At 39.4% G+C, this 17,902-nt stretch overlaps 1 protein-coding gene across 1 annotated transcript in view; it reads left to right on the top strand.

The window, feature by feature from the left end:
* Window positions 1–2,415: 2,415 nt before the first annotated feature.
* Window positions 2,416–17,902, top strand: part of cspg4 (chondroitin sulfate proteoglycan 4) — a 68,318-nt gene continuing 52,831 nt past the window's right edge. The window contains exon 1 of the mRNA XM_066666795.1: window positions 2,416–2,532. Within this exon, the coding sequence (XP_066522892.1) occupies window positions 2,463–2,532 (70 nt within the window). The 5' untranslated portion in view covers window positions 2,416–2,462. The remainder of the gene's footprint in view (window positions 2,533–17,902) is intronic.

Below are 17,902 nucleotides of genomic sequence, written 5' to 3'. Positions count from 1 at the left end.
AGTGACTATTTTATCATTATTAACACTTAAAAATAAAGGTGCTAGAAAGGTTCTAGCAAAAATTGTTATGGAAACAAAAGTGGTTCTTCTATGGCATCGCTCAAAGAACCCTTTGTAGCACCTTACCACCACTGTAACAAAGTTTCTCTGCCATGCATCCCCTCACATCAGAGCAGTCTGACTGAGTTTGTTTTAATATTAATGAGTGAACTGCATTGAAATGTTGGAATCAGTGGATCTCATTCTCATCTGCCAGCAACAGTATCTATTGTTAGACTGCATGGATCTGTAGGTGACTTTGTAGGTATTCAACTATTTTCTTTGTTACCTTTCAAGGGGAAAATGGGCATGAAACCCCATACATGTACATCATTGAAGATGTCATACAAATGAATAAATTATATATAATAAATTATAATATCACAGACAGCAACAAGATCACTAATGGTTGTGTCAAGACAATATGGATTACATCCTGATCCTGGTTAATGCATGTAATTAAAAATGTCTTGGTGCATTTTTTTTATTTTTATTTTCACAATCTATCTTTCTTTTCTGTATAAACAAGTCTTCCGAGATCATTTTGTTATTGACAGTATTTGTGAAATATTTCAGAGTCACAGCGAATTACTCACCCACATCAAGAAAACTGTTGTAAAATAGGATATTGAAATTTCCCATTGTATTGTTTTCTAAACAATCATAATAGCACTGAATCAGCGAATCAGGGGTGAAGTCAGGGTTTGACACTCGTATACATTAAATGGGGGTATCAGTGCAGAGCAGCAGTGGGGAGTCAGAAGCAGACGTCCTTCATCTTTGAGTGTCCAGACTGTGTAATTTGAGAGAAGAAGCAGGAAAGCAGAGTGAGGGGGAGAGGAGGGAAGGCTGTGGCGAATGGGGAAGAGTTTGCTTACTGAGGAATTCATATCCATGGGAACTAGAGCCTGAAAGTCATGAACATTTAAGCTTAATTCTGCCATAGAGCTGTTTCTTGGAACTTTTTCATTTCTTACAATTTTTTTTTGATATATATATCAGACACTATATGAATTATTTGAGACCAGACTGAAAGAGAGAGAACAACTGAGGCAAAGAAAGAAGAAACTTTTCATGTCATCTTTAGCTGCCAATAAAGGGTCTTGAAGTTCAGAGGAAATCTTTTTCTCTGAAGTAAAGAGTTCTATTCTCATAACAGCTACAGATACACAGATTAGCTTATGATATGCTAACTACACTTGAACAAGTGTATTCAAAGCTTTACGTCTTTGAAGATTTAGCCATAGAACAACATTTCTTGTGAATGGAAGGGTATCAATAGGTCATTTGTCTTCCTTTATGGTAGCCACAGCTTGTACTCTTTTAGGAAAGCTTTACTCCAGATGTTGGACCATTGCTGTGAGGTTTGATGGCCATGAGAACATTTGTGAAATCGGGTACCAATGCTGGATGATTAGTTGTTGATCACAAACACCACTCCAAGTCATCCCAAAGCTATTAGACGGAGGCACATTACTGCGGCAAGCACAACTGCTCCACAGACCAGTGCTGGGATGCATTATAAACACTGATGTTTAGCCTATGTTTGCACTGATTATGGTGACCTTAGGCACACGTGCAGCTGCTCAAGAGCATTTCATTTCATGCTTTTCTATGGAGATGACACATACACAATATGTGTCTACACTTGAACATTTGTCTAATGTATTTGCACCTTAAAGTAGGAAGTTTAAGAAATGTCTAAAAAAAAACCCTTTGAAACATGAAGCATATAAACAACAACAGAGCAGCTGCTCTGTTCCTTATTATAATGTTCAGAAGAGCAGAAGTCTGAAAAGTTAGTGACAGTATAGTGTTCCCAGTCTGTCAGCCCAGTAAATACCTTGCCTGCAATAAAAGAAATAATACTGGAAGGTTTCTCTGCCTCAGAACTCTGAGAAGAACCATAGTTTTTTTAATTTCTTTTTTATTTATTAATCTATTTAATTATTTATTCTCTACTGTAGTCTGTAGCCTACAGAGCAAATGTGCCTGTGGTTTAAATGTAAATGCAACACCTTTATTTTGGGTAAAAAGGGTGAAATGGTTCTTCACATCCACATATCCTATTTACAAATATGTGTTTTGTTAGTTTTCTAGTGAATCTTGAGAGAGAGAGAGAGAGAGAGAGAGAGAGAGAGAGAGAGAGAGAGAGAGAGAGGAACAGAACAGAGAAAAGTTGGTGAGCTCCTTCTGGTGGGGCGTTGCAGGGCAGGGCTGTGTGTGTGTGTGGGGTGTGTACTGAAGGGGCGGTGGGTGGTTCCTCTGCAGGTTTTTGGGGGAATCAGGGTGTCACTTTGGGGCCTGGCTGACCCGCCCCCTCCATGAGAAGGGTGAGATCTGCCTTTGGCTCTGTAAAGCAGACGTGCACAGTGAATGGAGAGCTTGCACACTCTGACTGTGACTGCGACTACTTGGACAACATGAGAGCGCTGCGGCTGCTACTGTCTGCCCTACTGCCCCTGCTCTGTCTGCTCCACTCCAGCCATGGAGGTAAGAGTGCTTCTAATACCCCACACTCCACAAAGGAGCCACACACCACACTCAGTCTAAGAATTACTTTTCTCAGTTACTATCTCAGTGACAAACTTTTCTCAGTGACTTTTCAGCACTGCACTGCACATTCTGACTTTTAAAGACGTGGCTGTGTGAGCCAGCTGAGTCATGTGAAGTATGAATGGAGAACAGACAGTTGTGAGTGTGCGTGTGTCTGTGTGCTGATGTTAGTGAACTGAATTAGCAGCATTATGATTTAACCCCTAAGCTGCAGTCTAATAATCAGTATGGTTCTGTACCAAATATGAATTACAGTGTTTAACTATAACTGCTAAGAAACTAAAAAGTGTTGAGACTGAGTTGAATTAGAGTCTATTTGAACAGATTTTAAATAGTTTAAGAACTCATGGAGATCCACCAAGCCAAGTTTATATATAGGTGTGTGTATTTCTGAGAATACTTCAGTTTAACCCTTTCACAACTGTTGGCCTTTTAAACTAAAACTATAATGAGCAAACCTATAAACTTATTATATGTTTTGTATATTGAAAGTTATGTAATATTAATAATGAGGATGAGGAAGTGAAGTTTACATTTGCAAAAGGCTTAAGTGCAAATGAGAGATGTGTGTGGTGAGGTTTGGCTGGTGTGTGTGTGTGTGTGTGTGTGTGTGTGTTTGAACACTGTTAAAGGGTGGAGTCAAGGTGGCAGAGGTGGCAGACGAAGGCATTGTTCAGTGTTCACCCCTGCATCCCTCTCTAGAGAGTGGAGGCTGAAAGAAAAGGATGCAAATGGAAAGAGAAAAAATAGAAAGAGGGAGAGAGAATGTATAAAGAGTGGGAGAAGGAGAAAGGAAAAGACAGAATAAATGGAGAGATTGAGAGAGAAAGAAAAATGAATGGAAAAGAAAAGACAGATGGAGGGTTGTGTAAGAAAGAAGGTGAAAGAATGAAGGGGAAAAGAGATGGGCGGTGAGAAGTAGAGAGAGAGAGGAAAGAGAGAAGAGAGAAGAAAGAAAGAAAAAAAAAGAAGTAGCCGGTACACAATGCTGCCACAGTGCTATTCAACTGCATGCTCCCTCTTTCACTCTCTCTCTCTCTCTCTCTCTTTTTTTTTTTTGCACCTCCTCCTCCTAAATTTAAATGCATTTCCGCCCAAGAGTTTGAGCATTTGTGTGTGTGTGTGTGTAGGGGGCTTGGTATCCGGTGGATTTGGGGTGGGAACTCTAGTGTGTCCAGCAGCTCTGAGCTGGAACATCCAGGCTGAATGAAGAGAGGCTTTGAGGAACACAGATCAGTCCACACACTCCTCTCTGGCATGGGCTTCTCTCTTGGCCCTCCACAGCTGCTCCAGAGTTTTTGTCTGTGCTTCACCCTCACATCTTCACCGCCACTCTGAGCACTGCGTCTTAATTAAAAGGGAAGTTAAATGGGTATTAAAGTGGCCTTTATTGAGATCTGAAGTCAGGCTTTGGATCATTAGTGTGGCAGCAGATCAAAGCACTGAAAAAGAGTCTACAGCGGAGGAGAGGGAGACTCCGCTGTCATCTTAATGAGACCCATTCAGGGTCCCATTGACTCCCTTTCCCTAACTATCCTTTCACTTTCACTGAGGAGGAAAGAAGACAAAATACAGCATGCTAAGTCCCTACACTAAATACTGATACTGATCTTCTTGTGTTTGCACCTTACCTGGGTCCAAATGCAGACCTCGCTCTCAAATCGAATAAAGTTACACATCAGTTTCACCATTTGTATTAAGTCTTAGTTAATGAATAATTGACTTATGCTCCACCAAAGAGTGGAAACCTTTTATAGACCGCTAGAGGAAAAAAAAAGAAAATGCTCTACTAAACCGAAAAAGCCCCTGAGAGTTGAAGCTATCTATAACAGAATAGGGGGAGGTTGGAAATGTGCCATTGTTTATATGCTTTGCTAATATTCTATACTGCCTTTCCAACCTAGCAACAGTTGCTATGAAAGAATACATTAGAGGGCAGATCAGGAAGAATAGTTACTGCTTAATAAGTCAAGGTTAATAACACAGTAATAAGCTAGTGGTTAGGAGTGGTTAAGATTTCTCTATTGTGTGTGTGTGTGTGTGTGTGTGTGTGTGTGTGTGTGTGTGTGTGTGTGTGTGTGTGTGTGTGTGTGAGAGAGAGAGAGAGAGAGAAGGGGAAGGGGAATGTGTGTATTCCCTGGTTCTATATGTGAATACTATGAATCTTTACTGTACCACCACATGAGCACCATCTATCATTTCAGTGAGTGAGAGCTTTCCTCTTTAACTCTGAGAGAGCAGCAGTCTGAGCTCAGCTCACCCACAGCGTGTAGCCAGATTAAACACAGACAGTGAGGGTGTGTCTGTCTGTAGAGATGCAGAAGCTACAATCCAGAGATGCACGCAGTAATATCTTCCTATTCCAGGAGTTAAACTCAGTCTACTGTATGTTCTGAGATGCTGGCTGTAATCCCTAAAAATGGACTGTTGTGGATATGACTCCATTATGCTATTCATTGGCAGTCTTTTTTATACTTTCAGGATATAGTACATTGTTACTTCAGCAATTTATTAATCATGTATTGCAGTATGGGGGAAAAATCAAAGAACAAAATGGAGAAACCATTATTAATGACATAATATTAGAAATATTGAAATAAACTGTTGGCACAGCAGGCAGTGTTGGAGTCACACAGCTCCAGGGACCTGGAGGTTGTGGGTTCGATTCCCGCTCCGGGTGACTGTCTGTGAGGAGTTCCCTCCAGGTGTTCCGGTTTCCTCAAACGGTCCAAAAACACACATTGGTAGGTGGATTGGCAACTCAAAAGTGTCCATAGGTGTGAGTGTGTGAATGAATGTGTGTGCCCCCACCAGGGTGTGTTTCTGCCTTGCCCCCAGTGATTCCAGGCTCTGGACCCACCACAACCCTGAACTGGATAAGAGGTTACAGATAATGAATGAATGAATGAATGAAATAAACTGAAGTCAATATATAAACAATCATCACTGTCCAAAGAAAAACATGTATCTCCATTTTAGTTTATTTTTAGTTTACTGCGTTATTGGAACACGCCCTTCGTCCTTCACATTGTGTGAATATTTCATGATGAATGGAACAATAGAAAGGCTTGAAATTACTTGGAATAACATATCTTTACACCGACTTCCATTAAGAATTTAGAAGGTTTTTTCATAACCTCTTCATCCAGAATAGGGTTTTTGTATGTCCAGACAAGGCAGAAGTGGACTGCCTTAGATCTATACGCCTAAGTATCCTCTATTTAAATACAAATAAATAAATGAAATAGAAAATAAATAACACCTTATATTTAATGTCTTATTAGACTGAAAATGAAATCAAATTGGTCTCTGGAATTTGCACAGAGATTTATAACCCAGTAGTGATAAATTACAAATTTGAGTCTGATTTAATTCAGATAAAATTTGCACTTGCCTTATGTGTTTAGATCTCGTCTAACAGTAGTGGTGACTGTGTATCAATGGAAAGTAACCTGTGACAGCTCTACGTGATGAATAACTCAGCACTATGTACAGCCTGCTATTCTGTCTCCACTCACTTCTCCCTCTGCTGTGTCACTATAGAAACACTCCACACAAACAGGTCTTCCGAAGATGAGTTTTTGAAGCTATACAAGGAGTGTGTGAGTGAGAGAGAGAGAGAGAGAGAGAGAGAGAGAGAGAGAGAGAGAGAGAGAGAGAGAGAGAGAGAGAAAGAGAGAGAGAGAGATTCACTAGTTGGCAGGGTAAATTGTGTTAGTAGAATTCTCTGCACATTGGATTAATAAACAAAATATTTGCATTTGGAAATTGACCAGATTAGTCTCTACGTCTCAACGGTATCCAAAAGGACAGAGGGAGAAAGGGGCAAATGAATGTGCTTGCTCTCTCTCACACCCACACACACACATACACATACACACACACACACATACACACACACACATAGACACACATGAAACCAAAAAAAAAAAAAAAAAAACACACAATCCCACTGAACAGAAGGCTTGGACCAGTCATACATACACCCAAACATTTATCTTTGCTAATCACACACCACATGCTCTGTTATGCAGCTCGTTTACAGATAAAGGCTGTACACTCATTCCTTTTGGGCCAAAGTTGGAGTGTGTCACATACAATTGTGTGAGCATCGATACTGAAATGATGAAGAGTGTCCAATTAAAGTGGATCACAGGTGTATGCATCCAATAAGAACAGAAATATTACAGCAGTAGTACACTTCCAGAACTGAGATAGACCTACATTAGCCAACACGTCTCTACATCAAGCTGCAGTACTGCAATATTCCCTTTAATATTAATCTGTCCAGGCTACATCACACTTTTCTCACAGTATTTAAAGTAACGGATTCTTCATAGTTACTAAGTAGTTACTAATTCATGAATCATTTATAACATAAAGCACTCTGGAGCACAATAAGATTGATTCAAATCACTGCAGGTCTCTGCAGATATGTTCAAATGAAATGAAACATTCATATCTCCCCAGGTGTAAGTTACACCATTTAAGACAAGCTCTTGAGCATAACGTGGAATCAGTGGCAGAAAATCTTTGTTTCCACACTTGATTCAAGGAGAGTGGTTTTAGCTGTATATTTTATGGGTGTTCCATTAAAGCAAAAAAAAATCTATTTCAAAGATACTATTTTTTAACAGGTAAATTTAGATTACGACCATCAACCAGTATTATGAACGTGTTGAACTGTCAGAAACTACAACAAAGTCCAGTCTGTAGCCAGTGTGTATGATTTATTATTCAATTTATATCATGCTGACTTGGAGGTCTAAGCTTCCACTACTTATTAGCTACATTAACCTCATAGCTCCAGAGCAAAATTAAAGTCCCTCTCCAGTCATTGATTATATCCCTATCTCTGTTCATCAACATGACATATGTAGAATTATTTCCAGGAAAAACTCCCTAATGCTTTAAAAGTGTTTTGGTGTAACTCTACATCTTTGCCTGTATTAAGCACACAGGGATCTATGAATGTGCAATCAGTTCCTGCCTCCTTTTGCACACCTCTACCACTCTCCGGCAGCTTGAAAGCTCTGTCCTGCAAGTTAATGGGATTGGTTCCTTCGATTTATAGTGTACAAGACACTGGCTGTCTGAATCCATGGTTTTCAGACTGTCATTGAAACACTGCAGAAATGCTCAGCCATGGTACTGACTACTCACTCATGATACATTGTCTAGCAAATAAACTATCCCATATATATCCCACAGATATGTTAACAAGGTTAACATTTTATATATATATATATATATATATATATATATATATATATATATTTATTTATTTATAAGTGAGTGAGTGAGTAAATGAGTTTTGAAGAAGCATAATTTACCCAACTGTTGACATGGCTAACTGGCAACATTTGAGGGAAAGTCACTGAACTCTTTGCAGTGGTGTGCTCTAGTACTCAAGTGTATCAAACTGGTCTTGGATTCAATAGCTTTTGGACTTGGCTTTATTCCGGTCTCCACTTAGAACTATAAATTTTCAATGTGGTTTTATTGTCTTTGTGCTATTTATTTTACATTTCTAACACACTTAACAACTCAAACCAGCTATGTTTATGTATGACTCAGTCAGCTGGCCTTGTCGTTGGTTGGATTTATTCAGTGAGGTTTCTGAATGCCAAGAACCTCAGAGCATTGATGTGTTCTGAAAAACCAAGACATCTAAATTTAGAACTCAATGGTTGCAGACATTTTCTGCACCTGGTTTTTGTCCATAACAGGAGGATAAATAGTGAAATTGGGGGTGTAGACTGAGCATATTACATGTCTTTTTCCATTTACTGACTTCTAATGAACTTTGTGTACATACCTCGTTTTTCATAATTCCAAGACCATGTTCATATTTTTTTAACCAATGAATTATATTGATAAGCTTCTTGAGACAGTTATTAAATCACTGTGATTGGGTCACTGCTATTTGGATACCTGGATTCTAGTCTTCAACCAGGAGTCATTTACAGACTCTACCAAGACTTAGTCTCGAGATGTCATAGTCTCACACTTGAGACTCGACAGACGTAGTCTTGACTAAAGCTCTGGTGTCACACCTGAACCTAATCAGAGAAAGAGAAAACAGAGAGAGAGAGAGAGAGAGAGAGAGAGAGAGAGAGAGAGAGAGAGAGAGAGAGAGAGAGAGAGAGAGAGAGGGGGAGGTACATTTTGGATATAGATGTGACATGGCATGAGCAGTCTTTCTCACAGTAGACCCTAAGCTAGCTCACTGCCAAAACATATCAGATTGTATTTATGTCAGAGTCTTTAAATAAGCCCCTGGTATTCATGCACACACACACACACACACACACACACACACACACACACACATACACACACATACAGAGAGAGACTAAAATCCAGACACAGTCCTTATTTTAGCCACAACACACAGCTACACAGTCTTTACTAAATTTTGCAGCAGTGGATGTGGTCATGTGTCTGTGTGTGTGTTGCATTAATCCCTACAGTGACCCTGAGATCAAATTTTAACCTTAGGCTGTGTTTCGCTGGTCCTTCTTTTTTCCAGTTGCTATTGAAAACTGAAATCATAGAGGTAGATGTTTTTTTAAGTTTTAAAATCCACCCTCCTGTATGGTTTTGGAGCTGGGTGTGGTTCGTGAGGAAGCTGCTCTCTCCTATAAGAGATGAAGAGGCTGAAGGAACAAAAAAGCGCCTGTTCACTTTTTCTCCTTCTGTTTGTTTACTTTAAACCTGAAAAACTACTGTGAAGAACTCTTTATCCCAGGGCATCCGTTTTTAATAGATCCTCATTGGAAACAGTCATGTGGAGAGTATTGCTTCTGAGGGAATGCTGCGCAAAGATCAGAGAGAGAGAGAGAGAGAGAGAAAGAGAGAGAGAAATTGGAAATAATACAGAAGGCAATGTGTGGAGGCAGTGTCATGTGTAAGGCAGTGTCATTGAAAGCACTTTGTCTCAGGCTTTTCTCTCATGCTTTGAGAACTCTGCTGGATGGGTCACAGAGAGAGAAGGAGAGAGAGAGAGAGAGAGAGAGAGAGAGAGAGAGAGAGAGAGAGAGAGAGAGAGAGAGAGAGAGAGAGAGAGAGAGGGGGAGTGAGAAAGAGGGAGACAGACTCTGGGTGTGGCACTCTGAGACTACGTTTATACTCAGACTAAACACGGCTGTCAGGGCCGATTTCAGAGCTGAGTACAGCAGAGTTCACATGAGAATGACAACCATATTCAGTAATGCTGCAGGAAGCAAGTGACTCAAATGCAAATAGGGTTTGGTTGTTAAAGTGCCTAATACCATTGCTGACTACTAATAACTGACACACAGCAGGCAGCTGCCATGCACCTTTCTCAGTTCAGAAAGTACAGTCAACAAATAAAATCTCAGATAAAACCCTTTGTTTTGCATCACTGACAGATACTGCTCTCTTTATTCACTTCTCTGTCTCACTAGACATTCATATCCAGGGATAGTGCTAGACTTTGCATACCCAGGAATAAATCATAGTCTCATGAAAACCCTGGAGATTTTGTTGGTCCTCTACCAATAACATGTTGCATAAATATGTCAATATATAAACATATAAAAGACTATTTAAAATAATAATATATATAAAATACATAGAAGTAGCCTGAAAAGGTTAATCATTGAGCTATGAATGTTTTATTTTAAAAAAATGACAAAACATCTATTAGTTATTTAAAATTATTATAACAGTAAAGTCATGACATTATAATAACACTAGTATAACATTAACATAGTAGCAAAGTCTCCAAATACAGATATCTTTTAAAGAAAAACAGTCCATCTAGTAGCAACGCCTTTTGTGCAGACACCAAGGGCCTTAAGGTTTGTGGGCTGCCTTAGGCCCCTGGGTACTGTCCCCACAGTCAGTAATCCAGATTGCTGTCTCCAAGATGGTGTGCACTTAAGTTCAAAACCACCATGGTGGTTGTAATAGCAAGTTTGTTGTGCACTGATAACATGGCATCTCTACATTGGGAATTGCTACCAGGGAGGTGAAGATGATAGTGTGTAAGTTCCCTTATGAGTAGTTTCCCAAACCTGGACTGAGCCTATGCCTGGACTAAACAGGGTTTTCTATGGACCTGGAATTGTATGGCATTCTAGTTCAAACCAAGACCGGTTTCGCCTCCAAGAATGTCCAAGAGACCAGTCTTTAGAAGTCCAATGCATCAATCAAAACACCAGTCCTAATACTTATAGTAATCTCATCGCAGTCAACTAAAGGTTCACAACCAATGCTGAAGACACTTATAGAGACTGATAACAGGCTTCAGTAGCAGAGGAGCAGTACTGAGCCTGTGAAAAAGGCTTCTACATATAGATACAGAGTTAATTAAAAGATGAAATGTGAGTACTGGGACCCCACTGCTCTGTATGTTTAGATTTATGGTGTGGTGGGTAATAATAACCATGGAATTACTGACTCTCACTTGCTTGTGTGTATTTGTGCATCTGTGTGTGTGTGTGGGAGGGGGCCGGGGGGGGGGGGGGGTCTATTGAAAGGCAGGGCTATGGTTATTCTAGGGCCATCCTACTTGGATGCCAGACCACCCCAGATTTTGTACTGTTCAGACAAATATTCTTTGATAGGAATATAAACAATATATATTTATATATGCTGTCATCATGGCTTATCAGTGTTTACATGGTCTAATTTATTGTAAGCTAACTCTTTTTGGTTAGAGTTCCACTTTTTACAGCAATAGGTCTGTATATTTTAGTACATCCTTCCTCATTTGATGAAGAAATGCCTTAGGAGTAGCTAAAATGTGAAAATATGATCTCACCAAGACTTAAACTGATATTCTGAAACTGCGAGACATTTTGATCCGACGCAGGAGGCACAAGGACCTTGAATCTTCGATGATGGTGCATTCCTTTAGAGCAGGAAGATTGGCAGCTCTGTCATCTAAAATAGATGAGTAAACAACACTGAGGTTGTATAATCAGATTAAAGTGTGCACCCCTCTCAGCTGTTGGGCCTTGGTTGGCTGATAATTCAGTTTCATGCCGTGCTATGACACGGCTGCAGTCTGACTGTGATTGTAATTAGATTAAAATGAGAGGTCTGCAGTAGCTCTTGTGCTGGTGAGCAATGCAGCTGTGCTGTGTGCTGCTCTGTGCTGCTGTGTGCTGGTGGAATCCCTCTGAGGAAGACCAGCACTGACTCACCATCAACAGACAGCAGCGGGGAGACAACAACATCATAAGGCTTTCCTAAAAGAGGAACGCTTTCCCATCCACTAATAAAGAAACTGGGCCATTGCCCACCAGGCTGATCCTCTTCCATTATATTTTGCTAGCTGCCAGCAGCATCACAAGGAACAGTCAGTGACATGGTTGTGCCTGTTGCTTGGTAACATTGTAGACAGCTGCTGTGGGAGAGTCATCCATCTGCAACTGGATTCTGAAATTAACGTTGCACAACTACATGAAGAAGCTGTAATCTAACACCAGCTACTGACTCGTCATTACAATGGAAGGGAAATGAAGTCATTTTTTTACATTTTCAACATTATATAATGATTTATTCACTCTGGTCTAAATGGTTCATTATATAGAAATGTTCTAACACACATTAGAAGAAAAGCCTGAGTTTATGATCAACAAAAAGTCAACAAAAAGCCATATTTACAAGGCTGACTGTGGTCAATATATGATAGCAAGACAAACTTGGAAACTGTTTTACCTCACAGTGCCCTAAATGTACCCCTTGACCATGTGGCATTTAAAAAAAAAAGAACAATGATAATACTATATCTCAGGTGTCAGATAGCATATTGTTGCTGTCTAAATGAAAACTTTTATCTTCAAAACAGTAACTTTATAAGAAAAGGAAAATTAAAAAACCTTCTTAACTTTCAGAGGAAGTCAATATAAAAAAAAAAAATAAGTTAAGTAATTTGTAATAAGTAAAAAGTAATTTGGTAGCATTTCTATTGGTCCATTCATTCTAAAATTTTAACTCAGTGTGAAGGGCAGCTGCTGAGTTCAAATGATGTAGTAAACTAAAAATGTTTCTCTTTGGACAACTGCGATATTTATGGAGTAGCTTTAAGAGGAATCAGACGTCTGGTTCTCATCACAACCATTGTGAACACCTAGACTGTGTCTAACATTGCTCATGAGACCACACCAAATCCCTCAGTTTAGAGCTTAATTATGCAGAAAGTTTCTAAAATGGGTGGAAGTCCCCTTTTAGCTTGATGCTATAATAAGCAGGAGTTCCAAAAAGGATTTTCTGGAGCATTGCCACAACAAAGCCACTTAAGGAACATTCTGTAAAGAACGCTTTGTGTAAGTAACGTGCAAATGTCTAAGTGTGAAGCCGAAAGACATAAATTTAAAGTTTTAACTCAACATTTCCCAAGAGGGGAACAGTTTAGGACCTTTTATATTTTAAAGTGTGCATATACCTGCACATAGAGCCTAACATCTGTGCTGTGAGGGGTCGCCCCAGGTCATAAAACGCATCTCATTTTCCTTTCTCACACCCGAAAAATAGTCAGTACGTCATCCCAATTAGAGATGCTTCTTTGACCAGCTTAAGTGGGAATCTTGCCCCAGTCTCTCATGACTAAAGCGTGAACTGGTTTGGCAGCAGGAGAGAGAAGAGAGGAGGGCAATCAGAGCTCTTTCCACTGGGAGCTCAGCACAGCTGTTAGCGTGCCTGTGTGTCAGAGCTAGCTCTCGTCCCACGTTAAATGTGCATCGGGGGCTAAAGTGTTTTGGGAAGTTTTGCAAGAGACTCTTCGCACTGTTGTTCCCCAGGGGCTCAGTGGAGGTGCTGGAGAAGGGACAGGCCTCTGGCAGCTCCATACATTTTCAACAGAGTAGTGTGGACAAATATAGCTGAACCATAAAGAGAAGGCAGAACCTCACAGGCTGCTGTGAGAGGCTGAGTGAGTGTTGGTGGGGGGGTGGGGGTGTCGGAAGGGGAGGGTCTCTGGGCAGGGTTTGGTGGGAGCTGCAGCTCACAGTGACTCTTGTGTTCACGGCCAGTGCCATGTCGTCATCTACAATGCACGAGAGCTTAAAATAAACTGGTGGAAATGGCAGGCCTGGAGAGTTACTCTGAGGAGAGCAAGCTGCTGAAATCTGTCTGCATACCTGTCTCAGGCCTCTGGGACAATCAGCGCTCAGACCTGATAAGGCCTGCTCCTAATTAAATCTGTGGAGTGATTGTTAACCACCACATATGTGTCACAGTTATAATATTTTGCTTAATACTTCCCTCACTTATTGAATTTTGAAACAACAAACAAAATTTAGACCAAACAACACTCTAAACTCTCACATTTCATGCCACATGTGTTCATAATTAGAGGATTTATTATGGTTTGAGTGGTTATTTTTGTGGCCAAAGTTGTCTTGCAGTTACTTTTTGCAAAATACTTGCAACTTAAGTGAGGGCAGTATATTACTGTGAGTGAAATCGCATCTGTTAGATGCTGTAAATCACTAAAACTCTGGTGGTATTAAGCAAGATCACATGAGAGAAAATGCTGGGCATACCATTTCCAAACAAATAAAAATAAAGTAAAAAAAAAATAGAAGTACAGAAGAGGAAAAGTAAGTAATGTAAGTAATTTCTCACATTTAAAAATATTCAGAAATGCATAAATTTCATACGTCTACAATCAAATCTGTTAGTAATTCGGTATAAAAACATGCTTCTACAAAGCATTAAGTAGGAGAGGGCCACGCTACACAAGAGGACTGTAGGATTTTTTTCAACAAACACTTGGCTGTTCTTCATTGATTTCAAAAGAATGGAACGCTACATTTTCAGACTATGACCAGATCCTGTAAGACTTAGGATTTCTTCAGATTAATACTTGCTCTACAGTTTTGGCCTGCTGGGGTCATTCAAGTTGGCTTCTAACTCTTTCACTGGGCTGGATAAACACAAGCTCTCCAGACTCATTAGACCTGAGAATATCCATCATAATACCTTTTCCTTCTAGGACAGCTGTCTCTTGTCTGTAACCTTCAGTACTCACAGTTATGTCAGATGTAACTATCAGACATCTATCAGGATTTGCTTGTGCCCTATGAATCAATGCACCGGTCCAGTTATTTACAAGTCTATCCGAGGGGCAGAGAATACTGGTAACCAATAATATTGTTTTTTACTTTGTAAGCTTAGTCTTAGTTGAACAGTTATCACACTTCTTAAACTAAGAGACAATGTTTCAGATAAGATAAGATGAGATGGGATAATATAAAACTTTATTGATCCTGAAGAAAATCTTAGTAAAGCTTACATTATGATGTAATTATTAATGCACAGACATATCACACAGGATAGGCATCAGAAATTCATGGATATCCACAATAGGCAAACCACATTCTATGACAGCAATCTATAATTTGTACACATTGTACGACTGAAGTCTATTTTTTGCACATATTATTGGATGGAGCTGATATTAGCCACAAAGAAATGTAATCAATCTCTGCTTTTTAGGTTCTTAAAATGATATCATAATACACGTATTAGATTATTTGATTGTTGCTTCCAGTTTAACATCTTGTATTAACATTCTGAAAGGAACACAATATTATTGATGCATGGAAGCACAGTATTTGAACCCCACACATTCTCCAACTCTGCTGTCAACATGCACAGACACAAAAATCTGAGAATAAAGCTTATGTACATAATGCATCATGGAGGGTGAAGAGTTCTGTGTAAATTAATTCCCTCTAGTAAAATGTAAACAAGGTGGGGATAGTTTGCTTCTACAGCGGTGAATAATAAAGGACCGTTTTGATCTGAATCTTACCCGCCTCCTCCTGCACCAACCCACAGTTAGTTCAATCAAAGGTCTTTCACTAAAAGACCACCAACTTTAAGCTACAGGCTGTTGTAAGCTCTTGCATAACAACTTGTAAGCAAGAGCAAATTTAGACTCAAAACACTTCAGGCGTAATAACTCATGGACTATCTGGTAAATCAGCATCTGAACAACTGTGAGTCATCTGGAGAAAGCACTGAACCGAGCTGGAGAATCTAAACCAGCTTGTGTTGAAAGCTGCATCCTCCAAAAAAAAAAAAAAAGTGCGGTAGGGCCCTCAGCAATCACTTCGCTTCCAAACTGCATACCAGAGAAATGCTTCAGTCAGATGTGTCATTTCATCTGTCAGTTTCACATAACAAAGCCATAGAAGTTCCAGCGAGGGGATAAATAACATCTAATTTCAAACATTATTAAAGCATTAAAGGCAGTATGTAAAGTGGATACTGATTACAGCTTCAAATAGAGTATCTCAAGGTATTGTTTCTGTATTATGTTGGACACTGTTTAAAAAAAATTACATGTAGAACATAAAGATCAAATTCACTGAGAATAAATCGTCAGCCTGCAATTTCAGGTTTAACATCATAACTCAGGAAGGCCTTATCTTTTAGATATAATCCACATATCACAACAATCTACAGAACGTCCCCTGTCCAACCACACCATCGTTAAAATCTGACACAGCATCGGCAAGTAACCCGGCTCAGAAAATCACAGAATATCAAATCAAAATTAAAGTGAGTATTAGCTTACAAAAAAAATCCACATGGCAGAGCAATCTGCAGGACCTCATCTGTTCAACAAGGGGGTAACCTGTTCCCAGACATTACACACATTCACACTATCAAAAACAGCTTCATATGTCAGCAGAGGGATAACTTACAGATTATAACATGCCTTTAGCATTTCTATCCCAAGAGATGACATTTCGGAATAGCCAAAAGACTCCTGAATATGAAGACTGATGTGTGTCCAAATTTCATAAATGTATGCAATATTTCTAATAAGTTTTAAAAGTATAGCTGTAATGTTTTGGAGAATAAAATCATTATTTGGAGAATATAGTTTTATGTTGCATATATAGTGTATTACTTGAGAATAAGTTCATATATTTTTGATAAGTTGTTTTATTACGGGCCACATTAACGACTGTAATCAAAGAACTCTTTTTATACAATTCAGATGATGTTTCCTGTCCATCTGTTAGCTCTCCAGTCTGTTTGCGTGTTTGAAACCAGTCTAAAGTGTTTACGATGTCCCAGTGTCCACAAATGAGTAAAATAACAAACTGTCTGTGTCCGGTATGCTCAATGTTCAGCTCATGGCAGAGTCATCTGTGTTTAGACAGCAGAGAGAACTCCTTAAGTTGAGAAGCACAAAACATTCTCCAAATTCAGGAGACAGTTTGGTTTTTTACTCATTTATAGACACTGGGGCTTCCTAAACACATTTCAGGCACACAAACTGACTAGAGAGCAGCAAATGGTGAGAAAACATATTCTGAATTTTATAAAAAGTGTTTTTTTGATCACAATCATGTGTGTTGCATTTAGCACAAGGAGCACCGAGAGCTGGTGTTTATCAGATATTTCTGATTGTGCCATGGATGGCTGTCTTTCCAGCAGCTCTGATTATGCTAAATTTGTTTTGGGAAGAATGAAGTATCGATCTTTCGATTAATTAATCTACCTATTTAGGCTGTGGTAGACTTTACCCAGAGCACCATGTTGGTTTTGCTGTGGGAGGAAAATGTGAAAGTGCTTCCAGAGCTTAGTGGCTCAGAAAAGCATGATGTTTATAGTGTTAAAGTGGAAATGAAAATTCAAATATGGAACCTGTAAATAAACAAAGTTTTGTGGTACTTCCAGTGGTAAAAATGGCGTATGCATAATTTGTTCCTTGCTCATGGTCTCATCTCTTGTTCTGGGATTTGTCTCCATCCAAAGCGAAGACAGTTTCACTGCAGCACTCTGTCAACCTTAACACTCACTGAATCAAGAGTCCAGAAAACGTGCCTGTGTTTGTGTGTTTATTATCTTTGTTATTATTATGGATACTAAGGGATCCTCTGTCTCACGGGAATTTCTAACACAAAGTAAACAAAAATGGCCCCTGTTCTTGCTGTCATGGAAAATAAATAAATAAATAAATATATATTTATCACTCAGTCTCCTGCACATCAGCATAGAGTTGTATTTAATTAATGATGGATCTTATAGCAATATTCTGATATTATTACTGTAGCCCTAGTACTGTAGTAAGAGTGCAGGCTGTTACTGGCAGTGCCATAGAATAGTTCAACTTAATGACATGGACATAGCTGTATTGGTCATTACAGACCAGTGCTTGAAATAACAGTCCTGCCTGAAGTAGGTCTTGCTCTTGATCACAGTCTCAGTGACCAAACATTCAATATGTACTTTGCCTACTTCCTCCTCACTTTAAAGCTTGAAGGAAATCATGGTTTTGTTCTTTTCTAGCACAGCTGATGCCAAGCTC

Source organism: Hoplias malabaricus, chromosome 4 (assembly GCF_029633855.1).
Source record: "Hoplias malabaricus isolate fHopMal1 chromosome 4, fHopMal1.hap1, whole genome shotgun sequence".
Taxonomy (NCBI): Eukaryota; Metazoa; Chordata; class Actinopteri; order Characiformes; family Erythrinidae; genus Hoplias; species Hoplias malabaricus.
This window is presented reverse-complemented; position numbering and strand designations above follow the sequence as displayed.